A 27,472-nucleotide genomic window follows, 5' to 3' on the forward strand; every position below is an offset into this window, starting at 1 on the left:
GCAATGATAATCTCCAAAATGCCAGTTTCCAATTGTGTAGTGACCTTGAAGCTCATACTACTGTCTCACTTCAGCATCTTTTTTATCTGTAGGAAATCTCAAAGTAATTTCCTGCAGCTGTAGTATCAGGTCATGAAATACTTTGCACAGTACAGTGTGCTATCAGGTCTTTCTCACTCATGGTCATCCTGGCTATTTTTTCTGTTACCATGACAACATTTCTCTGCACTCCTCTGCCTCTTGATTGTGTGGAAAATGAACAAGAAAACAAAGGGAAAAATGTCAGACGCTGAGAAGCAGTGATTGAACACAGACGAACAGTCACTGACTGGCCTACTTAGACTACAAATTACTTAAAGGCTCAGCTTGATGTGTTTGAGATGTTGCATATCTCACCAATTTTAGTCTCTGTGCTCTCAGCTATCTATAGTCATGGAAAAGTGTGTCGCTCCATCTTACAGGCCAATCCTTCACTGCCATCCTACATTAATAAAGCCAGTCACATGGTTCACAGATCTGGTTTTAAAGGGTGATTTGGAGGTACCACAAACCCTTCATATCTCATATAGTGCCGTACTGTCAGAGTTTAGACTGAAAAGTTGGGTGTTATTTTTTCCATGATCCCTTAGTACCTACAGTACCTCGGAAAAAAGTCTAATAAACTCAAGCACACAGGCCATTCACCAAGGCTTACTCTGAAAAGCCCAATGGGAGCTTTTTGACCCAGTATGACAGTCAGAACATGTTGGGTTCTAGAGGAGGGAGTAAAAGTTGAGTATGCAGGCCTGGGCCTATATTTTATTTAAGCGTCTCAGTGTCTTTCCACAAATTACACTGAAAGTTAAACTAGGACGAAAAACACAACTCAATTCAGAGACACAATGTGCATGCATGTTTCTCTAGCGTTTTCAAAAGCATTAACTATCCTAGCCAGTGGCTCTGTGTAGTGTTTTGTGTGATAGCCTCATGGGGATAAATACTAGTAATATTACCCAATATAAACTGAAGAAGGTGTTTAAGATCAGTGGCTAAATGTCTAAAAGTTTTGTCCAGTAATCTTTCTCCAGAAATCATAGCCTCTTTTGGCTTTGCTGCACTGATACATAAATCAGTGTGTTTTATAGCAGTAAATTAACTCTGAAGCCTGTATCCGTTTTAATCAAATTACAATTAATTTTGATCAATTCAGTATCGAGCGCCACACTTTTAAAGATTTATGGGATAGTTTCTGTCCAAGTGACAGAAGGGCACTAAGGGACAGTGGAAAAAGTGACACACAACTTTTCTGTCTAAACTCTGACAGTACGTCACTGTATGAGATATCCAGGTTTGTGGTACCCCCAAATCATCCTTTAAAACCAGACCTGACTTTCCTTGCTTGCTTCAGTGATATAGAATGTTGGATGTCCCAAAACCTTTTAAAACTTAATGATGATAAATTTGAGGTCATAATCTTTGGTCAAACACATTTCACAAACCTGTTTCACATTAAGCTTGGTTCACTGGATAAGAATACTAAGCTGGCTGCTGGAAATCTGTTCCTAGATCCCGGCCTGTGACTAAAGGTGACCAGGCCTTTGCTGTTAGAGCCTCCCGACTCTCTATTGAAATCAGGCTACATCATTAGCATCTTTTAAATCCTCCCTTGAAAGCAGTTTTGAGTACTTTGCTAGATGTTTTTATGACTGTCTGTGCACAGATTTTGTCAACATGATAGCGTCACAACCGTGCAAGATGCAGTCACGAAATTTTCACACATTTTAAAAGTCACATATCACTGTTAATAGTTGTTCTTAATGGATGTTTGCGCAAAATGCTGTGTTTTTTCTGGTTAAAACACTTATTCACTCTCTTGTCGAGAGTTAGATGAGAAGATTGATACCACTCTCAACTCTATATGTTAAATATGAAGCTACCGCCAGCAGCAACTGTTTAGCTTAGCTTAGCACAAACACTGGAAACAGAGGGAAACAGCTAGCCTGGCTCTGCCCGAAGATAACACAATCTACCTTCCAGCACTTCTAAAGCTCACTAATAACATATTATATACTATATATATTTATATATTATTTGTTTAATCTGTACAACATGTTGGCTTTATGTGGCAGACTATTTCTGGTCTGGAGTCTCTGCTGGCAGCCTCACTTTGATGAAAAGACTTTGTTACTTTTGGACATAGTCAGGTCAGGTCTTTCCCTGTTTACTCTAAAGCAAATGTGATCAAGGTGATAAAATCTACCCTACTAGTTTCAATTAGTCCTGTGCAAGAAGGTATAATAGTTTCTATCTCCCACTAAGACTCCACATGTAGTCATATTGGAACAATGAGCAGTTCATACAATATCAAGAGAATCTGGAGATGAAAAGAAACCACAGAGTTGAGAAAGTCAAATCAAAAGGTCATGTACATTTGTTTGTGTGTTTCACTTTGAAGTGGAGAGCTTCAAGCTACGCTGGCATGAATAACTCATACAGCTGTGAGCAGAGGCCATAACAGTGGGGTCACATGACAAAAGGCTGTCTGCATGACACTTCTGCTTTATACTGATTTCACAACCTTTTTCAAATAAATGTTGTAGCTATAGCTACACAATTGTGCTTTACAATTGTGACTTAAATCTTGCGAAACATCAAAAATTAGTCACTTTCAACAGAAAATGACTAAACTGTTGAATTTGTCACAGATTTAAGAAATAGCAATATTTCACCTGGTGATCTAAATAATGCCAAATGAAGGCAAAGTAGCTTATATAACTCAACAGCACATTGTCATGAAGTATCCTCCTAAAAACCTTTCCAAACACTGAGATAATAGAGCATGATGCATTAATGAACACTGATATTTCAGAATGGGAAAGGTCAGCATGCGAACAGCAAGACTTCCCCAGAGAAACATTAGCTGCTATTAAATAAAACCCTCATATTTTTGTTCATTTTCATGCTTTAACTTGAATTAAAAAATTACTGTAGGTGGTTATCCACGGATTTATAATGTTTTACGTTTATGTTATTACGCATTATGTTACTACTACTTTGATCTTGTTGTTGTAAATTATTTCAAAAGCTGTACTCACACTAATACACTGCAACTGGTAAACAGAAAATAACTAGGTGGAGGCTCCTTTTCTAGGAAGGGATCAGTTGTTTCTTGAATAGCAGGATAATGTGTTAATATTGAAGGAGCAAATGTGGATTAATTTGTCCAGTGTAAATGTAAAGTATTAATCTTATTCTGGAAAACACACTTTTGAAATCTGAGTCTCTTCAACCTGTTCAAAACATTGATGTTAAAATGACACGTAAAAGCAATTGCTTAAAAAGAACAGATAAATATAGAGCCCTAATGTGCAGGATTAGATTAGACTGCATTTAAAAAAAGAACACAAGCAGACACAGAACAGATGTAAAAGAGCAATTCAAGTAGATCGAAACCTTTGTGACAGAAAAGTTAAAGTACGAATATGCAACTTTTTCCACTTTTAACATAACTGAAGCAACATCAAAAGCACTTCAGTATATTGTCACACTGCTGTTGACACTGGGTGTGATTCACTGCACATTTCTTTTACAGTTTTGAATGTACCATATTCTAACTGACCAGATCCTTTACTCCACATATAAAGTATAATCAAGGAGCGTGGGATGAAGATGCTTAAAGAATACAATAGAGAGAAAATGCCTTTTCTTTAGCCATCTTAGGTGTATATATCTAGCCTTTTAGAAAATAATAAATGTACATAAATATATTATATGTACAATGATATTTCGGCGTTCTTATTTTACTATTTTTGGCCAAAAAGACCATACAATATCTATGTTTTTACATTTGTTCAAGGTTAAAAGAAAAGTTATCCTGAGACACTGTCGTCACAGTGTCCATACAGGTGGTTTATGGGTTTCTTTCAGGGCAGACCCCTTCCAACACACTGGAACAGCAGACTAGCCTTTATGTCTTGTCTCAAGCCGATCCATGTGACAGTTGCATTACTCAAATGTAAAGGGATACATTAAAATTCCCGACTGTGTGGGCATTTAATCAGGCTCTCTCCCTGTCTGAGCAGCACTCTCGTCTGCCCACCTGCTCCCACCCAAAGCATGGCATAAAATTACGCCACTAAATTTCTGGCAGATGCACCTGCAAGAGTCATGCAGTTGTCATGCCACAGCCCTGTGGCAGAAACTGTTGAAATGTATGCTTGTACATATTTGATTACTCTAGTCTCAGCGTAGTCCTGCAGAAATATGTCACCTGTTCTTGTTTTTAAAAAAGAACGAAAGTTGTGTTAACTTCATTGTATGATGCATAATAACATAATAAATAAAAATAGTGACTCATCAACAAAGTCTCAGAGGGTGTCAATAACACTGACCAGCTCAACAGCGAGAATACCAACTGGTGGAGGGTATAAACAGCAACAAAACTACAATGTGTTTGTTTCACTTGGCAGTCATCCACTATTTTACTGCAATAGAACATTTAAATGAAATGTCACCGTCTGGAGTTTATCTGGTCCTAATAAAGCTGTAGTGTTTTCGCTTTAAAAAGGAACTCTAAAGTTTCATCCTTTGGGACTGTGCAAACTATTTATAAGGAACTTTAAAGATGCACAAAGACGAGACAAGCAAAAACTCCCCTGACAGCCAATTGTAAATAAAAGTAGCCTCCCATGGCTAAGACGATTCAACATCAAAGAAAAAAAGAGTGCGATTTCTCAAGTGGCAGATGGTGAGCCTCCTTTCACTAATCATAATTTTAGATAAAAAGGTTTCTCTAAAAATAAATTGCCAACTAGATTTTTTGCAGCTCCGTGCTTGTCAGGGCCCCTTCATCATCTTTTATCTGTTTGTAAACGATCAGTAATTAATAGCTGAGGGTGGTTGACACATGGTCTGTTGCATAAAATGAACACTGGAATAAAGTGCTCTGCATATGATTACAATACATTTGAGAAGATAATTGTAAGGTTAATCAAACTCTAACTCGGATCATAATGTTTTCATACAAAAATCGTAACAATATTCAGGCTGTATTTTAATTTCATGATTTAAACTTTTCCCCCCGAACAAATAAGATTCACAGCCTGTGAGTAGCTGCACCAGTTGGTATAATATGTGTCATTTATACAAACCAGGCTGATAACCAAGCTGTATATTTAAATTAAGCTTGACCGACACAGGTTTTTGAACACCATGCAGTGGCTATAATTAATTGCCATACTGGTGGTCCACACAGCATGATTATATAATCCTGTGTTTTGTGGTTATGTTCTGAATATTTGATTTGAAGAACTGTGTCCTTGTTAGAGAGGATAAAGCAATAGTAGATATCACTTGTGTTATAACTGTGTGGGAGAGGTGATAATAACAGAGGCCAGAAGGGTTACAGCTCTAACTAAAACTGTTATACTTTAGCATATTGTCATTGTGTTGACTTCTACGAAGTGAAAACTTGTGAAGTTTATCTGTTCCTCGTTTTGCTGGAAACAGAATTTGTTTGATATGATGCTGTAACAATATATTTAAATCATTATCCTTCCTAATTTTTGACACATTTGTTTTTGAGATACTGTTGTCACTGATCATTGTGTTGGCCAATGAGACATTTTTAATTGAAGTTGGTGCAACATGGAAGGTCTGGGGGTGACAAAAATCATCAGAAAGGATGGTCATCTTGCAACCATGAATATCTATACCGCAAGGAGTTTTTGAGATATGTTTTGAACCAAAGAAGGACCAAAACAGGTGTTAAAACACAAAACATATTCTAAAAGATATTATAGAGCAGATGGTGGCGCAGTGGTTAGCACTGTCGCACGGGAGGTAAAGCTGGTTAGAGTGGGTTGGAGGTTCGATCCCCAGCTGCCCCCGTCATGTCAAAGTGTCCTTGAGCAACACACTGAACCCTAAGCTGCTCCCGATGGAGACCAGCACCTTGCATGGCAGCTCGGTCGCCATCGGTGTGTGAATGTGTGAGTGAATGGGTGAATGAGACTTAGCTGTAAAGCGCTTTGGGAACCGTGAAGGTTGAAAGGCGCTATATAAGTGAGATCATTTAATTTCATTTATCAATGCCTTGTTATTCATTTGTGCACAAAGTGAAACTCACTGCAGAAATGTATGTGTTTCAAATACTCTATCAGTAAGTCTTTAGCATATAAATTATAAATATATATATATTCACACTGGTTGGGTTTTACTTAAAAATCTGCATTTTGTGTGTTTCTTTACAATTCATAATGAGAAAATAAAGTCACGTTTTATTCCCATGTAAAGGCATCACTAATGTAAACATGTATAAAAGTATCATTAACAACTTGGATCTTGTTGTTTCTATTGTTAGTGCCTGTTAAGCCCTGTCAATCAATTTGGGAGTGACAGCTGGTTCCAATCCTGCGTTTTTTATTTTGGTGTTAGGGTGACTTCGATCACGGATTGTGCCTTTACAGACTCAACACAATAACAAATGGCTGTAAGGGTTGTAATTAGAGCTGTTGCACACTGCTCTCACTCTCTCATTGGTTCTCTCTCTCCTCCTGATGCTCTCACTCATCGGGGTCTCCTCTACTTTGCGTTGTCTTTCTCGCTCTCTGTATCTGGAGTGAAGAAGCCTCGGAGGGGTCTGACACCCTCCAGCACAGCCAGGTGCGCCACTTCAGTGACGCGACCCCTCTCCAACTATTTCCTACAGTAGGCTGCCCTTTGGAAAGAGCATCAACTGCCTTCACAATAACCGTGTGTTTTCAAGGAAAGAAAAGTACAGGAGCGCACTGTGCTTTTACGCATGGAAGTTGGAATCAACCTAATTACATTTACGCATGGCTGTGTCTCCTCTCTTCGGAAGATGCGTCCGGGCTTATGAGAGCTTGTCAGGGCGTCAAAAGCGGGACAGAAAGTGAGCAACGATGCGGGGCACTGAGCTGCTGCTCGGTTACTTTCTGGTGAAAGTTATGGTGTGCGACGCGGAGGGCGAGCCGGGTCAGACCGTCGACGACTTCATGATAGTGACCGGGTTTAACGACTCAAAGGAAGGGGAGAGCGGAGTCACGGAGAGCCCGCACATGGAGGACAAGTGTCGCGGCTACTACGACGTGATGGGCCAGTGGGATCCGCCGTTCGTGTGCAGAACGGGCAACTACCTGTACTGCTGCGGCACCTGTGGCTTCAGGTTCTGCTGTGCGTTTAAAAGCTCCCGGCTGGACCAGACCACCTGTAAGAACTACGACACCCCGCCGTGGATGATGACAGGAAGACCCCCGCCGAAAGTGGACGTGGCGCTGGACACCGCGAAGGATAAGACCAACCTCATTGTGTATGTCATATGCGGGGTCGTGGCCATAATGGCACTGATAGGGATTTTCACCAAGCTAGGTTTGGAAAAGACGCACCGTCCGCACCGAGAAAATATGTCAAGGTAGGTTTTAATATTAGCCTACACATGTTTTAGAGTTGTGAGATATTTGCCCTTGACTTGATCTGTCAAAACATCTGAAAGCTGATCTGTTAGGTTAGATGTGTTACTGAGCTCTGCGATGTATGCTATGAACTTGCCTGTATGTGGAACAAAATCCTATAATTTCAGCAAAACAAAGTCACAAAGCAGCACGTTTTTTCATAAATAAAACTGTGTAACACTGAAAAAGAGCAAAAGTTTATTTGCATTCTAAGTATATTTTAAAAGTTCAGTTTAACGTCAATTTCCTCCAGTCAGAAACCAGTTTGATGACAGCCTGTTCATTCTCAGTTGCATAACCTGCCTGTCTGCACATAAGTCACATGCACGTTTTTGTCAGTGTTGCAGACAAAAGTGTGATGTTTTATTTTCATTGCATTTTCCAGACTATTGCCAGTGAAGTTGTGACATGCTCAAGTTAACACTGATTTTTTTTGTCCAAATATAACTCACAAAGTGAAAATGGTTAACAAAAAATGGCTAAATTATAATTTGGGCTTGTTAGAAATATGCCTATTTATTTCCAGCATGTTGCAATTGAAACTCTCGGGTCAGCTTTAATGTTGCATGGTTTTGGTAAAAAAAAAAAAAATATATATATGTATTTTTTTTTCCTCCACGTCAATTTCTGTAATGGCACTCAGTACTGACTTTTGTTTTTAAAATATATGTGAGAAATCTGCCCAAAATTGCTTATTGCAGACACGCTTGTGAGCATATAGTTAGTACACACACACACGCACACACACACACACACCTTTTCTCAAACACACATTTGCACACAAAGAGGCTTATTACTCTCTTGCAGCCTACTCAGGAGACTGATTTTGGGCTGAACAATGTCTGCACTGAGGAGACACTGTTGTCATTGTCGTTCAGTAAGAGTATTAGCGTGTAGCAGTCCAGGCTAGTTTCCATCCTTTAAAACAAATAGGCTAAAAAGACACAAAAGTATGAGAACATTTTTCATTAAAAAGGTCTGTTTTATCAATAAAGGTTCCACTGATTTAGGTAAATAATGTCAATCATATTGTCGACTAATTCACTGAAGACATTTGTTGAAGTAGACACTGCACCATAATGAGATAACTTTTGATCAGGTACATGATGAGTTTTTAATTTAGATGATGTTACTTGAATCTGAGTTGACACCTGCGACAAAAGTTAATTACAAGGTATCTGGATGGCTCTGAACTTACAAAGCTGCAGAATATATTACTCTATGTAGTCCAAAATAAAAAACTGTGGACAGTTAAATGACTGACAATAGTAAACATTTTTTTAACCTGCAGATAGTTTTCCACATATTTAGCAAAATTACACTCCGGGTGACATAATATAACTATTTATATCACTCTATTGCCATGTTGTACCAAGACACAGCTAAGTGTCAGAACTTAATGTTTGAGAAAGTAATTTCAGAAAAAGATGACTTGCTTTTGCTGACCTCCAGCGGTTTAAGTTCCCACGTCTAGAAAACTGTACTCAGGGTTTCGGCCGGTACACTCTGATATCATTGTTGGGTGAGTGGAGCTACCAACAGTGATACCGTTAGTTATCAATACACAGTCAAATGTGCCAAATGATGGGTGAGCGTGTCCATTGAAGCCCAGTATTCATGTTTTTATTCATGTTTTGACTTATCGTTAGGCCCCGCAGTGGGCATCAATCTAATCTAATATAAATCTACTGGGCCCTTTGACAGGCGACACCATTCTCTAGCCGTGACCTAACGTCCAGTACTTCTGCCTTGAAATCCTACAATCACCCAAACAAAGAGCAGATTCTCAGCGGCATGACTTGGCCTTATTGTATCTGCTTAGGCTAAACTACAGTGGCTGGCCCAACTTACTTGATAAGCAGTTTCATCTTAAGGCCATAGCCCCCTCAACCACCATTGGCGTATATCTAGTTACAGTCTTACCAATAGCCACTGGTTAGAAACCCCTCTGGTATGACAAACTTTTCATTAATTATGTCCCTTGACCTGTCTTACCAAAGAAAAGAACATGGTTTCACCATGAATTCGTGTTTGAGTGAATACGAACGCAGGGAAGTGAACAGAGTCATCAGGTAGACTGAGCGTAGTCAGAAGTGCCAGACTTGAAACTTTAAAAAGGGGCATTCACAAGGAGTAGAGCTCTGTGTGTGTGTGTATGTATATATATATATATATATATATATACTGTACCCACTGCGTTACAGACTTGAGATGTGGAGTAGGAAAGATGTGGCCATTTAGAACAGTTTTGGAGTTCGACCCATACTAAGGACTAAAAGTCTGGGTATCTCAGCCTGTGCTGCTTCAATTTTCACCAGCAATGCTAAACCGCTGGAGCACCTTTTAAACAATGGACTGCCGCACGAAGCATGAGACTTCAACACTAGAGAGCACAGCTTGTGTCCTCCTACCAACAGTCAAGTTGTTTTCTGTTTACCTTAACTGAGAAGATAACTTCTGTGTACTGTGGCAAATGTGCCGATCATTTGTTTTTGGAACAACCATCAGGGTTATTTCAACAGGCACAGACAACGTTTGCTTGAACTGACTGTACTTGGACAACTAGGACTTGTTAATGAAAGCCGGAGTGCACTGCTGACTAGCACAGAATCTGTACTTGTTATTTACTGCAAGATGTCCTCCCCAATCTGAGATTGTTCTTCATCTTTCCAGAGCTCTTGCACATGTTATCCGCCATCCTGCCACAGAACATACGGATGACATTGGACTTGGCCAGCACTATGAGAACATACAAACCAGAGTCACAGTTAACAGTCTCCGTAAGTACTGTATCAGCAGCACACAGCACCTAGCTACAAACCTACACACACATTCACATGACAGAGCAGTGCTAGGTTCCATATATCTATTGACTAATGTTGCAGCCATCTGCTTTTTCTGCTGCCAACTGCTTTCACTGACCAGAATGGCACCAACCTGAATCGCACAACCACAACCAATTTCAACAGATACTCATAAACTCCCAGATTAAAAAACAAACAAATATAAACCTAAAATTGTGTGTCCTGTATATTTGCTTACCTATCCTGAATTGGAAGAGGTGGAAGGAAAAAAGGTCCAACCACAACCCTGCGGGGAGGTGAAGCAATTAGTCATGCCCTCAGCAATCACTTAACATACACGCTAATTACCACAGACAACCTAGAGCTCTGTTTCTTAGCCAATGCTTATTGTATACAACGGCCTCACACATTATATCTCATTCATCAACACCAACGCCTACACACCTACACACATAGAAAAGAGTTCTTATTAACACTAACCTGCTCACTGCCTTGACAGCTCCAGTCAATAAATGTCTCTCTGCCTCCCTCCCTCTGCAAGCTTCATTTATAAATACCTGCCCAGCTAAATAACTGGCATTTAAAAACTGAGGATAAACTCTCTTGATACAGATTTGAAAGCAAATGCAAAGAAATATCAGTGACTATTATGTTCTCAAGTTTGCATGTTCTCATTTCAGCTGAAGAGTACAGCCGGTGATTTCAGTGATTAGTTTGGAAGGTTTGCTAATTAGTGAAAACACCTGCTGTAATCTGTGGTTGGAAGAAAAACCTGCCTGTTCTTGGCACACACTGCAAATGACGGCCCATCTCAGATGACCTCATCATACATAGCCAGGGTTTAGTTGCACAAATATTTAAGCGTTTTCAGTGAGCAGACTATTTCCATAATTAATCAAAATTCATCAACTCGAATACATAACGTATATAAAGGAATCAAGAAAATACAACCAAGAAAATTATAGATGAGTAACACATTTTGCTTTAGACCAAGGATGCTAAAACAGAATTCTCCACAATTTAGATGCAAAACAAAAAAAGAAGAAATTCTGACTTGAGATTTAGCAAGAGTACAAGCAAAAATGATCTAAAACCCTAAACTGCCCTCAAACTATAATTCTTGATGAGTAAACCCAAACAGAGTATCCAGGCAATGTACTATTACTTGGTTGCAGAAATGTTATGCAATCAAACAAGTTAATGACACGACACACACAACGTTGAGTTTTCTACAACTAACTTAAACCCAAATGTGGTCTTTTAACATGGCTGCCACAAGGACAGTGTGCTTTATGTAACCAAGCAAACTTTGTATTTGCATTTTATTATCCCATCATATTAACTATAAATATTACTGAAGTGAGAAATGCAATTTAACTTAAAAGAAAACTAACCTTAAAAGTTGACAGGCGTTCTATTTAAAGAGCTAGACGTCTTTTTCTGTTTTAGCTTAGATCTTTTTTTTTTTGCTCCCTAAAATCAGCTGAGGTGAGGTGTCAGCACTGACATGATAATAATGAATCATTCTAAAATCAGAGCGCTTTCTGCCCTACCTTGCCTCCTCACAGAATAATTATCAGTTCATTAAAAACCAGCCAACTCGCTGACAGGACTGATCTTCAGAGAGAGATACTGTAAGCTTTCTTTAGTGTACTATGTACAGTATTATACTTATCATCACCTTTTTAGTATAACAAATAGTGTGGCATAATTCAACAATGCTTTGATGAATGTACTTGCTAATTGCACATTAGGAAATTGTTTTTTGTTATTCTGCCAGTATACAGTGGGTTTCAATACTTTGGTTTGTCAACTACGAACTATTTGAAAGCAATATCTGTGCTAACATGTTGAGGTGTACACACTTACATTACACAAACTGTAGTTGAAGGCGCTGAGGAACTTGTGCCCTGATTTAAAATCCCATTTTCCTGCCAGTCCCTGGAGTAAATGAAAGAAAATGATCAATGTGAGGTAACGCGACATCATTGTACTGTAAAACAAGTGCAGTCACTACATCTATTTAAAGGTTTAAAAGGCTATGTCACTTTTGTAAAAAAGTGAAAATTGAATTACTTTGAAAAATGTGCAGTTGCCACATCTCACCTGCCTCATTCTTTGAGTCAGATAATAACTTTATACCTGATGATCACTATATATTTATATTGATATATTTAGTTTTAATGTAAGACAGAATTCTTCTTGTCCATAGCAGTCTATGGACTGTCTGAACAAATTTGCAATGCATTATATTTGCATTCACCTTGGCTACATAGTGTAGATTATCAGGTGTATAAGTGGGGTATCAAAATGAGAGAAGCCTCATAATTCATATATACTACAACGAAGAAAAGAATGATGTAGCTTTCTTTTCATTTGGTGACCTTGGCGATGGAGCACATTGTGCTGTGTCTTACAGGGATGTACGGGAGGAATTCTGTGTAACAGAGTTGGCAGCAGCACAGGGATGATTATTGTTTTCTTGACAGCAGTCCTTGCAAGGTTACAAGAGGTGAGGTGATATTTTTTGCCACAGAGATCCGTCCTCTCCAGCTGTGCCTTCTAGTGGCAGGTGTGAATATACGCTAGCTATAACAGTCGCTGTATATTACAGAGAGTGGTGCAAAGCAGTGCTTGAAATGCTCCAGAGGGAGCCCCTTTTGCTCATCTGTTGCCTGTCAAAGATAACAAAAATCTGTCAGACTGGGCTATGAGATCTCATTCTCCTCAAGACACCAGTAATACAGATTTTGTGAGCTGGGTTTCTTTGGCTACCAGTACGATCATGTTCATGTCCTGCTGGCCATGGGCGTACATGGGGCAATTGTGAAGTGTGGCCTCTTTTTACTCCAGGCAGTCAGCCAGAGAGAACAAAGTCTCCGCTCACTGCCAACACTCCACTGGTGCATGACAGTCCATTTCCTCACTGCCAGATAGAAATGTATTTCAGCAGCATTACCTCTGACAGCAGCTGAGAAATTGCTACCAAATGTAGAGTCTACCTATGGTTCTATTTTCCAACTGCCACATACTGCACTCAAATCTTTAAGGAGATAATTACAAACTGACAATACAGAGAGCTTAAAACTATTTGGATGGAGGCACACAAGTTGTTTTTGTTTCTATGGGTCCATTAGTCAATGAAACTTTCTGTAACTAAACTAACTTTTTATAGTTTTTCAACACCAGGTGTGCAAACTTAGTGGTTGCTAGTAATTTACCCCCTTACTTTAAAGCTGGACCTGTGAGAGGAAATGTAAATATGTGTATTATTAAGTCATTATTGCTCTCTTATGGACAAATATGGGTTAATTTAGAAAATCACTACTCACTACTACTACTGTGAGGTGACATTTCTCTACATTTTAAGTGGAGCATCTCCAGCCTTTACTTTCAAATTTGACTGATGCATGGGAGGTCTCTCCTTGAATTTATTTTAATAGTGTTAAAAATAGCATTTTACACCATCCTGACTGCCATATTCTGAAGTTCCAGCTGTATCATGTGTAACTAACAATATTAGTCATTTTGATAGAGCTGTTCCAGAGCAATTTAGGATATTTCAGTTTGAGGTATTATGATTGAAAATTGTTAAATATTTATTTCTTTTTAGGAGCACAAGAATGGAAATCAGTCAGTTATATCAGTCAAGTTGATCTAATCTGAATTGCTTTGAAGGGAAGGCCAAGTGATGGCTCTAAAAGTATGCAATACTTCAGACTTGCAATTAAAAAATGGTTCTGAATACATTGAATATGTTGTAGCTGTGATTCACAATAACAGAGAGGTGCTGCAGTGGTGTGATAAATGTAGAGGTGCACAATATCAGATTTTCTTATTATTATCTGTATCAGATTGTATCAGACCACTGGGATCAATACAGCTGAATTTGTCTCTTAATAATTAAGATACTATGACTGATACTTTTAAAGCCCTTTTTGATAACAAATATCAGCCACTAGTTAGGAAATATGTCTGTGGTCTTTTCAGTTGATGAAGAAGAATGAGATACTTTATGATCTTAATTCTGATTCGTTTTCCTTAACTAAAAGTTATCTGCAGCCAGCTCCATTGTTCTCCATCAGATCTAATTACTTTAGTTTGTTGAGGTAAAGCTTTTTGCCCATCTTAGGCTATGAGGCTGTATGAATAAACTGACACACATATTTATTTATATTAATATATACATATATTAATGTAATATTAATAATATATACATATTATTTTATATTGTCTGCATGTTTCCTTTCATGTAACAGTTTAAGACAGCATGAATTGCTCTTTTAAACTGATGATCAACTTAATAAAGAACTCTACTATGGACTCTACTTTTCTATGTCTGAAAAGATGTTTCAACTATTTACACATACGTTTAAATATAACTTAGATCAACTAATACTATATATAGTGTCTGATGTTAAGACTTTCAGGAGTCTGACAGAAATGGCAAGATATTGACTCAGAGAGAAAAGAATATTTTCATCACTAACTTGAAAGTAGGCTGCCTGTAAATAAGAGCGCCCTTCTCCTTGTACGATTTATTTCGGGGCATACAGCTCCCAAAATACTCTCTTAAATCTTTTATGAGTTCCAGGGAGGTGTCTGTGTCTGGAGTGTTAACTTGCTTATTTCCCGCAACAACCATGGAGTCTTTAACCTTACAAGTCTCCAGAAGTGGCCTACTTTCTTCCAGCAGCTGACATAAAAGCGGTGACTCTGACAACAGTACAAGCACAAATGACACTCAGTCAACACAAAGTCAGATAAACCTTAAAGAGGGAGATAAACAAGTACATACATCAGCACATCAGTTTAAATTGAGTTTGGCATCCTGAAAATAGCTTTTTGCACCAGATGTTAACAAAAGCCCTGTCCTCATTTTTAACTGCAGTAAAATCCATTCCCATCTTAGAATATATAGAGGAAATCTGAGATACTGGAGACATCCAGACAGGCTAAAAAAATAAAAGTTTTTGACAGTATTGGGATACAAAATAGTTTGGTCAAAGTATTCAGTGTACATCGACAATTATTTCAATTATTTACTTTCGGCGGCTTCTATCTTTAAGGGGATACCCTGAGCTTGACCTTGACTGAGTATCAGATGAGCACAATGGTCAGATGAGACTACTCAAATGCTAGAGCTTACGAACCTGGATGGTCCAACTAATGAGCATATAAAACTAGTTTTCCATGATTTAATAAGCTGATGGCATGGGACTAAATTTGATCTATATTGTTTTTAACACACATACTGTCATGTATTAATCATGTATAATCCTAGTTACATAAATTATAAGTGAAGGAAATGCAATGAATTCTATGGAAGCAGGTAATCTAATTTGACTTAAGCTTAAAGAAGATCACACTGAGAGAGAGCCTGTGTGCATGGCCCACTTATGATGAATTGTATGAAACTGAAACAGGTCAACAAGCCCAGAAAGGAACCTGACAAGGTAACACAGATAGATTTGATGCAGAGACTACACTTTTTTTAATAATTTGGTCATTTTTCTTAGTAAATTAGCTAACTGTGACATGACATTAAAAAAGCATTAATATTAGATGGTCAGCTAATATATGTTTGCATGTAACTGTGTTCAAAACTTCAGGAACTAGTTTTTTTTAAAACACATTTAAAATGTTTCATGAGGGTTTATGAAGACAAATCCATCACTTAGTTTAATAAGTTATCTGTACATGTGAAAGTGCTGTGCTGTCTTTCTTAACGGCTGCAGTTTTTAATAAGGCTTTCAATAAACCTGGATAATACAGGAGCTTGTTATAAAGAACTCCTTATCATGAGGAGAACACAGTGGCACCATCAATCTTTTGCTACCTTAAATTACATCGAAATCTGATTTTACTCATTACACCACCCCCTTGTTGAGGTGTGGCGAAGTGAAAGAATTGTCAAAGCTGTCCTCTGCATCACTTCATGAGACAGCATTGATAATTTGAGACTTTCCAAATTAATTAGCACAGTAATAAAGTTTCTTGCTGACCAGTGGGGAATAAGAGCCTAATTAACCTATTTTCTGTATTAATGATCTGTTTTTATCAGACACATTCTAGACCAAGGACTGGTGGACTCTCCACATTTTAAAGTTTATAAACTTCAACCACTAACAACGGTCGAGATGAGGTCATGAACATTTTTTTTATCTTCATATCCAAGTTATTGGTGCTGGACTCACAGTGGATTAATACTGGCAACTCCTCTGAGTCAGGGTACCTTTTAAAGGAAGCCATTTACGTCACGACGGAATAACAGAATGAGTGTTGATTCCCAACCTCATGACATTTAAAATAACAGTCATGGAGATTTTGTGACAGGTCAAGCTTAGAAGGAGTAAGTAATTAATGAATGATCAAAACTAAATGTCATGCATATCGATACTCAGATATATAGAACACACAGCACATACAGCAGTCTTCAAACTGCTGCCTGAGAATTGGTACATTCCACTAATCTCCTCCAATCTAAATGAGGAGAAGACACTCTGAACATCTGTTTGTTCTGTCATGCCAGTAGGCAGGGGGCCAGTCTATTTGCTCTGCACCCTTTAATTTACCAGATGTCTACTGTAGGATTAGTACAGTTTTACAAAGAGCAGTCATGACTCTCCAGCTGGGTCCCCACAAAAAAAAGCCTACTTAAGGGAAAGTGACACTACCAAGTTAGAGAAATAATTATTCTATATTCACATCCATCCATCAAACTGATTTATATCCTCATGCAACAGTCACATAGAGGAACCCAAGCCAGTTTAAATTAAATGAATAAAAAAATAATTTGTTGCTGCAAACAACAGAAACAGTGTCTGAATTTCTGCATTAACTTGTGATTTCCCTCTTTTAGATAGCAACCAGATGAACAACACGGTTCAAACATCAACTTTGATAACGCAGCCTTACCCGGCTGTGGGACAGATCACCAGCCCCTATGAACAACAGAAGCCTGTCAAGGATCTCAACAAGTACGCCACGCTCAAGGCTGTGGGTAAGGAGTTGTTTACAGTCAGCCATAATGATGAAAAAGCAGTTACCATTCATCATTTGATCTGATTAGGTAGCAGATTACATCCTCTATAAATAAAACTAGCATAATTAATCAGGGTTTCCCTGCATCATGTAAGAAGGAGTGTCGAGGTTCAATTGAGTGAACCGGAAACAACAGAGTATGTAATCGGAGTAATTATGAGGACAGGTTTATAAAGGTTATGAGGCAGAACATTTTTTCATGAAATGTTTCATGGGATCCTAGTCAAATTAAATGTGGTAAATTTTTTGTTAAACACTATCTCAACAGACAAAAAACACATTATTAAAATGTTCTTCTTGCAGCAGTTATTAGTGCTGTCATCTGTCATATAGTTTTTTTATGTGTTAGATACGTACTTCAAGATGTCTGTTTCTTTAAATAGAAAGCTAGTTGGTTTGAATCTTCATCAGATCTCTGGCTGTGTCAGTTAATCCATAGTCCATCAATGCCAACAGAGAGGGGGACTGAAAGTTTATTTATAGAAGCAAGTTTGTTGTTCTTCTCGTGCTAATTTTGGAAAGTCTGCAGCCAGTGCCTGGACAAACAGCATTTGAAACAAGAAATAATAGCCAATGCCAAAATAGCGCCTCTCAGCAAGATGGTGCCAAATGATTTTTCAAGTCTTGAAGAAAAAAACAAAACATGTTTGTAGTGTTAAAGTATGTAAATGAAAATACATTCAACAAATCATAAAATAAAACAAGATGGATACTGTAGTGCAAAATAATAAAGTTACCCCTTTCATGTACATTAGGGAAATTATATGAGTTTTGTGAGTCCCTAAAGTGTTCGCGCTGATATTAAAATAATGATAACAGCCAACAGGTGATGCTGACAGTCTATATGTTACAGTGGAGTGGAGCACATATAGTCAGGCACACTTCATAACCAAATAAAACCATGTTGATGAATGGGTCATCTGTTATGCATACCCAATAGCTTTAACACTACATTTTGGAATTCTGGTTGTGAATGTGAAAAACAAGAATTCAGCCATATCTGAAGTAACCACCGCTTTTCATGTTGATTTCTGTTGCAAAAATAATAATTACAGAAGCATTTCAAAGAACAAATAGTCTTAAATTTCCCTGACCTCTATTTTGGCCAACAGTCGTCTTTGCCTGTGCTCTTAACTCTTAAAGAAATATGCAGAAAGTGTGGAGTGAGGGTGTTTGTGGATCTGTATTTGATGCTATTTATTACAGTGAAACGTGAGTCTTTTTATAGTCTACCTGCATCAATTAGCTGTGTTTGACAGACCTGGCCATGGAAGGGGTGACAGCTATCCGCATGCGTGTAGTAGGTCCAATCATATGATGGTTCACTCTCTTTGTGATTCACATGAGCATCTGAACACAGCCTGCTGTTGATGAAGAGACCACATTAAAGACTGGAGACATTTCATTAAAAAAGACTGACATCGTCACAGAAAACCACAAAGGCTGGAGCTTGGTGTGCTCAGGCTCAATTAGTGCTCAAGTTTTCACATATTGTCTGCACCTGATTGGAGACATAAAATCACACCGCAGTGGTTGTGATGAGCAAATTAGAGAAGATGATTACGGCGAGACAAATGTCAAAAGACAAGGTATACTGTGGTCAACTGACAAACAAGCCTTACTGACCACTCACACAATATATTTGCAATCTTTTAATTGGCACAAATGTAATTTTACATCATGGCTAACAGGAAGGCAGAATGTGAAAATGTATAGTTAAGCATGTTCTGACCTCCTGTAATAGGTTGTGTGAAGCTATCACAATTTAGTAAACACTATTAGCATTCTACATTACTGTTAACCAAGGGCGTAATTTCCACTGGGGATGGGGAGAACATGTCATGTCATCACGTTAATTAGTGGGGCAGCCAGTGATTTACAGACTTTCTTGCCCTGGTTTTCGCCTCTCAGGCTACATACAGGCTGCCCTGACTTGTAGGTGGAGGTTGTTAGACATTAATACCTGCAGACATACCCAGGGCTGATGAAGTCCTCCTCTTTCGCTGCATGTTTTTCAGATTAGAAAAAATATGTAATGTAATCTATATTTCTATCAACAGTTTATATTCTCTTAAAAAGAAGCTTGAATATAATATCAATCAAAGGCACTAAAGGTAGAGCTCCTTGTTCAAAATATGCAAATACAACATTATCTATTAACTAAACAGGATTTTAAGTTGGGTTACTGCATTAACAATACAGCATATATTATAGCACACCATACAGCATATATATATATTGTATTATATATAATACTTTCAAGTAGCAGACTTCAAATTCTATTATGTTTTTGTTAGTAATCAAGAGAATTATGTGAATATACACATTTATCTGGGCGGTAAAACCAACACTGGCCTAAACCGCAATGTTTTTTGTGTGACTTCATGGACATTTACATCATTTGTATTGGCTGATCAATACAAGTTTTGATAAGTTTTTCATACAACTCCTATTGTGTGTCTGTGATGCCTGATGATGTACTTGACTCTCTTCTCTCGCTTTGTTTTTTGGAAGCTTTAGCAACAAAATGTAACTATTTTTAGCAGCCTGTCTAGTTCTGCATTCAGGATACAATGCAATGGCAAAGAAATATCTTGTTGTTTATCTGTATTTGTTAGCAGAGAAAGCTAATGACAGCTTCTACAGCAACCGGCGGCAAGTGATCGAGATGACAACCAAGGGCAGCCTTCCCATGGAAGCTTTGGATATGGAGCCAGAGCCGAGTAATCCTTATAGCCCACCCAGACAGCTGTCTGCAAAGCAGAACGGACACAAGTACAAAAGCCCCAAGAGCCACAGCTCCCAGTCGCTGTGCTACGGCTCCAACACTGCTGCCAGCCCAGGAGGGCTAAGATCCTGGGAAAGCAAGGACACGCTGGGACACCGACAGAGCTATGGCCCAAAGAAACTCTGCATCATAGAGAAGGAGCTGCACACCACTCGCTACCTGCCTCCACAACCATACTTTGTCACCAACAGCAAGACAGAGGTGACCGTATGAGGGACTGTCTAAATATCAGGCTTAAGAAAGGAGTCTGCATTTAAGAAAGACACTAGCTGCTGACTGTGGGTGGAGTTGTTAGAAATCAGCCTGGACTGTAGAATGTGCAGTTGTGCATGTAATGGACAGAATTTATGACGCCAAGTAAAGAAGAAGTGTACTGTAAGAGGCCTCAGGAGGACACAGTGATGAAAATATTGTCATCGATATTCATGTAATCCAACTGCTAAAGCAAAACACAAAAGTTACATAAGTCATATATAACAGTGATGAGACATGTGACACATATAGTACTGTCGTCAGTATGTACTTAGATATCAATGGACCTTAAAATTAAAGTATATTATATCATTTCTTTTAAAATCAATATTGTCTAAATGAGAACACGTATCTAATCAAGGTTGAGTAGCCTATGGTTAACTGGGTATTGATGAAATGCTTTACTGGACAATAGAAACTGAAAATGTTTGGCACTGCTAGGTGTTGGATCAATCAGTGTCCAAGGATGATACATTTGAGAAACCTACCTGAATAATTTTAACCAGCCCTCTAGCTGTTTTGTTTATTTATTTATATATTCTCAGTATATCACACAAGTTAATCAGGAAGAAAAAAGTTACAGTTTGAGGATAAGTGACATTTTGAGAGCTCACAGTGCACTTTTAAGACTTAAAATTGTTTATCAGCGACAAGTTAATTAAACAATCATCTAAATCCAAAACATGACTTACATTTGTATTGTAATTCAAAATGTCTAAACAGTCCAACTTAAAAGCATGAGTGATATTAGTTGGTCACACACAATTTTGAAGGCCATGGCTATCACTGACTTAAATAAGAACTGTATTAATTTAAGAAATAGACTTTCATACATAAATGTTGTCCAGCAGCAAGTTTTTCAGGTTTGTTTCCAAAATGCTGTACATCCATTAGTTTTTATCATTCAGTATTTCTAAAATAAAGGATCAAGGATTATTGTTGACCTAAGTGACTTCCACAATCCATTAAAAAGTCAATTTACATTTTGTGAATGTTGTGTCACTTTATAAAGTGGTAGATGTCTCATTTTGAAGGAAACCTTCCAAATGCATTCAAACCAATTCACTGCCAACAGACAACCTACTGATACATATATTTCTATGATAACTAGGAGAAGTAGCTGCAGAGTGTTGAACCAGTGTTGTATTGGTGTAATAGTGCCTCTCATCAGTACCAGCATGTGTGTGATTATCCTAGAATATTCTGTAGACGAAGCCCCAGTATTAGAATGGTGATTGGTTTTATTCTTAGAGATCCATTATGCCCCCAACAAAAGTCATTTTCAGTGTGAAGATGGTGGCTCAGAGTTTGCATCATAGTCAGAACTCTCAGCTTTTATTAAAAGTGTATATGATTTAATTCCAAACCTCACATTTATTGAATGTATCTGGTCTGGACAGTCTGAAACCAGTGGTACAGTAGCAGCTGACATTTACAGTGTTGGAGGTTAAGACTTAATTACGTTCCGTCAAGATGAATGTAGAAATGTTGTTTTTGTTTGTTTGTTACTACTCAAATAAATGGGTCAACTAAAGACATATGAACTGTTTTTGTTTGACTGACCCTAGCAACTTACTACATGACAATATTTACCTGCTGTTGTGGTATTTTATTTGACTATGTTTGAATATTGGTCATCACTTCTTATCTCAGCTGAAGTACCATACTAAGAACTCACTGAAAAAGGACATTTGGATGCTGGAATTCACGCCACACTTGGCAAAATGTTTTTTAATAAACAAGGTTTTCTGGTGCAATTGATCAATTGTTGCACTGATTTTCCAGCCAAGCAATATAAAAAGATGCTCACGCCTGCCTGCAAGTCTTACTCATGCAGTTGACTATTTCAAGCAGCCGAGGACAAGGCTGCACTCATAGCTGATACACAAGTGGGAAGTGGGAACTGCAAGCCTAAAAAGGTGTATAGTCGTAGCTGTTAATATTCTTATAGACTTTCACCAAACTGTATGCACAATTTTACAGAATACGTATATATCTAGGGCACTGAACTGTCCTTTCACATAATTAATCAACTGTTTGTGTTTCATCATTATATGAAATCTGTTATTCACACTATTCAAACTATTAATTCAGCTGAGATTTTTATTTACGCAAACGATACTGTATAGTGACTGCCATTGAATGTTCTTGTTTTGTGAATGCAAATTGTTTTTTGTTTTTTTTAAGACACTGAAATCACTGTTATTATGCTACAGTACAGCATATTTACACATGAGGAGCTACTGTAATACTGCCAATTAAAAAGATATATAATATCTGTTTGCTTTGCGACATCCAGTAGTGAGAAAACAGCAGCAATGTTATATTTTGGTAAAGTTTAAAGCACAGCCCCTTTGATCACAGGTTTAATGCAGTTCACTATGATGGCTATCAATTCTTTGTATCACTGTTAGCTCATTATTAGAATATGCATCCAATTACCTAATTGCTCTAATGAATATTGTTATGCGTCTTTATGTACAATACAAAGTTACTTTGGTTTAAGATGCCCTGTTAAATATATTCACAATTTCTGTATTTGACAGTTCACATCCCCCAGTTACCCTGGGAAATTATTGAGCATTTAAATGTTTTCCATACATTGCTTGTGCAGTAAGATATAATCCCCATGTTGCCAGTGTCCTGCAAAAACCTTGAATCTCTAAAATGCCCCCTTTGTTGTATTGAACTATATGACATTACAGTTACACCTGTGATTCAGTTTCATTGTGGTATTTTGAAATCGTTTCAGTTCAGTCTGGAAAAGTCCAAGGTTCATGAAACATTTTCTAAATGTGGAAAACCTCTATGGCTGCCTTTCACATGATACAAGGTTTCTGTAAGATAGTGCACACCAACGATGTCAACTTATTTTCATGTATTAGATAAACCATCTGAGAGTAGCCTACCTTGTACAAAGGAAGTAGTCATTGGCAATGAGCAACTGTAGCACTGCGTTAGTGGACTTTGTTTACCTGTCAGTTGGAATATTAAATAACGTCAGTAAAGCCACTACAGCTTTTAGCATTTCGTAACTGGTTTGTTCAACTGACTTACCTCTTTCTTTTTAACTAAAAAGAAAACAAACATTTGGCCGATGGTAGGTTTGCTAGCAGCAACAAAATGAAAGAAGATGCACACGATCACAAAAACACATTTCTACAGAGGTAATTTATCTGTAGAATTTTTGGTGCTTAAAACATTTTTTTGTTATTTTCTCCTTTTTAAATTCTGATTCTAGCTGGTTCTATTAGCTGGCCCCCCAACACCACACCAGATGGTATAACAACAACATGGAAGAGCACTTGAGTGCTGGAAAGGACCTCTTTCCGTATAATATACTACAGTTTATGGGACTTTCTGTTTCAGTGTGCCCCAGCTGTGAAAAGTGAAGTGTCATTATACTGTCTACATTAAAATTATTTTTAATAACTCTGTTCTCCAGACTTTCTTAAAGCCCTTTCTTTATTTGTCCTTGACACTTATGATTATATAAGTTGACCTGGTTGATTTGCTGCTTTTAATTCCAGTGAAACCATCTCTCAGTGGTAATTTATCAACATGAAACTAGGCTGAACATTAAGTTGTTCCTTATGTTTGTGATCTTGGCCTTGATGTTTAGTGTCACTAAGATCTACTGATTTCGAAAAAACATACTTACATTGCATTTATTCATTCAAAACCTTTGGCAGGTTGTAGATGCAGATGCTTATTTTTGCAGGATGATTATTCTGTGCATCATCATGAAAAGGATGTCTATTTGACTTTCACATATCTATCTATATTTCATAGTGTTTAAATAATAAATAAGTGATTTTGAGCTGAAATGACTTAGTCCAAAGCTCTGAATCAGTAAAGAAGAAAAAAAACTACACCTTTTTATACAACAGCTCGTGTTGGACAGTAGGTTCAAGTGTATTAACACAATAACAATAGCAGGCTACAATCTCACATTCACACATATTCAGTCCAAGTACTGGGAGCCACGCACATTGTAGCCTTACTACAAACCACTGAGAGGTGTTTCTTGAAGTCGCTGCCACTCTCGTGTGAAACCTTCAATGCATTATTATCTGTCAAGGCCTGGATACATAAACTACTATATAAGCTACATCGATTCAGCCAAGTGCTAATGCAACATGGAGATCAAAGTCACACTAGTCTGAGGTTTGTCTTAAATAAAAGTACAATAGCAGTAGAATAGCACAGTAACTAAAGAGAACAAAGCAGAAAATGATGCTATCAGAAACAAAAGCTTTGCTCTGTTTATGTGTTTCGTAGTATCGCCTTGCACTGGCATTCAAATGCAATCCGTGAAATCCAGAAAATACTTCAACCCCTGGAAAAGATGTTTTCCACTGGAAAAGTAGCACCTTTCTTGTATTTTACAAGCACACAAAATTTCACAACCAATTTAATTCTTCTTTTGTAGTTACGCAGCCAATAACTCCACACAGGAATGTACCACCTGCAAAACAAAAGCACCAGAACGGAGGAAGGCAGGCAGCACAGTTGTTTAGAACAAGAGAGCAATTGATTGAGGGCACATTGGATCACTTTTCTTTTCACTCTACTTTTGCACTTGTTGGAGAATTCAATCCATTTTGGACCGGTTACTGCAGATTACTCCTGTTTACAGCTGTGGTTTCTATCAGAACTTCAGTTTTAACAAGCCTCTGGGAGCACTGTCATTTTCTTGAAAACGCCAGGAGACATTCTTGTTAATTAGCAAATGATGTTTCCTACCACCAGGGTGGTTCCCTCTGGAAATTAAATCAGCACAATAACCTAATTCAGTCAGACAGAGGGGCAGAGCCATGTCCTGGTGTGTGAAAAATCTTGATCCTACAGCAATGACATCAAAAAACCTGCATGATTTTTCAAACATGAAATAATGTAGGACTGTACTCATGAACAAACAGCCAATCCACAGGGGGAAAACAAATGCACTGGGGTAAAAAAGTGACCTTTGTGGCCCACCACATGCATTTATTCTTTTCCTTACATAAAAGCTTCTACAATGTTTTGGGATAGATTTCTGCTTTTCAAAAATAAATTATTTACACTGATAAGAAGGGCAACAACTTTCATGAGAAATTTGCTCCAGGATCCCTGGGAAATCTCTTCTGCTCCACAATAGAGTTGTGCACTCTAAAATCATAGATAGGGATAGATGGACAGACCAGCAGAGAAACAGACCAGCAGAGACCAGTTCGATTCGGCTTTGTGTGGATCCCCAGTGGTTTTTGCTCCGTCGCCCCAACACGGTTTATCTTCATCATGCTGTACAGATGAAAGATGAACGTTTGACCTTACTTATTGAACATCCAGTATGTGTATATTGGCCATTTTATGGCTTGACAAAGATGAACAGCAATCTTTATTCCTTCTAAATGTGAATATTTAAATCAGAATGATATTTGGATCTCTCAAATTATCAAAAATGATGACAAAATGATTCTTAAGAGAACATTAAGAGAAATTGTTCAGCCTTTTGTGCACTTTGCAAAGTCAGTGACAGACTGGCTGATTAACAGCTTACAATATATGGATTAATGTGCTTAGTTTTCTGACGAGAGGTGACACCTTGGCTGGTATAGAATAGTCAGTTCTTCTCTAGTGCAACACACACACACACACACACACACACACACACACACACACACACACACACACACACACACACACACACACACACACACACACACACACACACACACACACACACACACACACACACACACACACACACACACACACACACACACCCTATCTAGACTGAGACTGCAACCCTCATCTGCCACATCATATCCAGTAATTTTCAACCTTACCATCAATCTCACCAACAACAGGCTAATGGAACAGCTGACTCTGCTGGTTTGATAAAGGCCGCTCAGACGCTCAGGGTGAATTTATCAGCAAGCAAAAGACCTAATTGAATTAACGCAGTTAAACCATGAAATATGAACTGTGTATGACAAGTCATCTCGGCTACCACAGCTACCAACAAGGATGCAATTTTAGAGGTGTGTAATAACCTTATTAAATTTCTTCACTTGATTTAAGTCTTTACTCCAGAACTCGCAATCGTTCATTTCTTATATACATTTCTTTGTTCCTTACATGAAAAAGTGGACTGTGAAGGCTGCAGTTCAGGCTACAGAGTCATTCCTCTTAAGCTGCTGCTTATTAAAAAACAAGTAATAATCTCCCTACTAAATTTGATTTATCATCCGAGATAATTGGGGGATATTTCCGCATCTTACTGGAAAACTGCTGTTGTGTAGTTACAAGGTATGGAGTGTCCCTGGAAGCAACAGCTGTGAGTGCATGATGTTCTTCAGTTTGATGGACCTGGTGTGCCAAGAAATTTGCTGTCTGAGAGTCAGTGCGAGATTAACACCAAGAAAGAGGAGTGGAGGACTAATGTTTGTGTTTGAAAGACTGTTGCTTTTCATGCACTTCTAACTAGCAATATAATGAAAAAAATCTATCTAATCTACAAACACTGTGCTATGCTGGTGTATCCCCTCTGATGAAAAAATGAAAAACTCTACAGGGAATCATGTTCATTTTGAAAGGAGAAAAGACATCAATGGTCATAATTTCCACTGTACTGCAGTCAAGCTAGATGGTTAATAAGGGAGCAATTCCCATCACATAAATACATACCAGCAGGCACAGAATAGACTGTCAAAGCTCCAAATTAATCCATTCTCCAAGCCAGTGCAGAGTAACATAGCCCAGATCATTGTGCCGCTACAAAAGCAAGCGAAGCAGCTTGCAGCAAAATCTGAGAGTTTCTGAAAGGAGGCACACAGAGATTAGGAATGTGGAGCTCCTCAGAGAGATGCCTCCACAGCAGACAAAGATACTGGGAAGTATTTTCTCCTGCCCGAGGCAAGAAGAAAGGTCAGGTTATTTTGGGATAGGGACCGTTTTCCCGGGTTAAAAATCTGTGATACTCTGATTACCTACACGGTATCATCGCTGCAAAACTCTCACTTTTGTAGAGTTTGTAACAACTTGTGCTGAAATATTTGTACCATATGGATACAATTATTCAATTCCCCCACCAATCTTTGGTCATTGTATTCCTTCAAATACAAGGCTTTGTTTAACCTACACTTTAC

General features: G+C 38.1%; 1 protein-coding gene across 1 annotated transcript; it reads left to right on the forward strand.

Moving 5' to 3' along the window:
• Positions 1-6,902: 6,902 nt before the first annotated feature.
• shisa9b (shisa family member 9b) lies at positions 6,903-20,300 on the forward strand. The gene is made up of 4 exons (XM_070923934.1): positions 6,903-7,411; positions 10,125-10,231; positions 17,118-17,258; positions 19,918-20,300. Exons 1-4 carry the CDS (start codon positions 6,903-6,905, stop codon positions 20,298-20,300), a joined length of 1,140 nt encoding a protein of 379 aa, XP_070780035.1.
• The last annotated feature ends 7,172 nt before the right edge of the window (positions 20,301-27,472 follow it).

The sequence above is a fragment of the Enoplosus armatus genome, chromosome 17 (genome assembly GCF_043641665.1).
Source record: "Enoplosus armatus isolate fEnoArm2 chromosome 17, fEnoArm2.hap1, whole genome shotgun sequence".
In the NCBI taxonomy this organism is placed as follows: Eukaryota; Metazoa; Chordata; class Actinopteri; order Centrarchiformes; family Enoplosidae; genus Enoplosus; species Enoplosus armatus.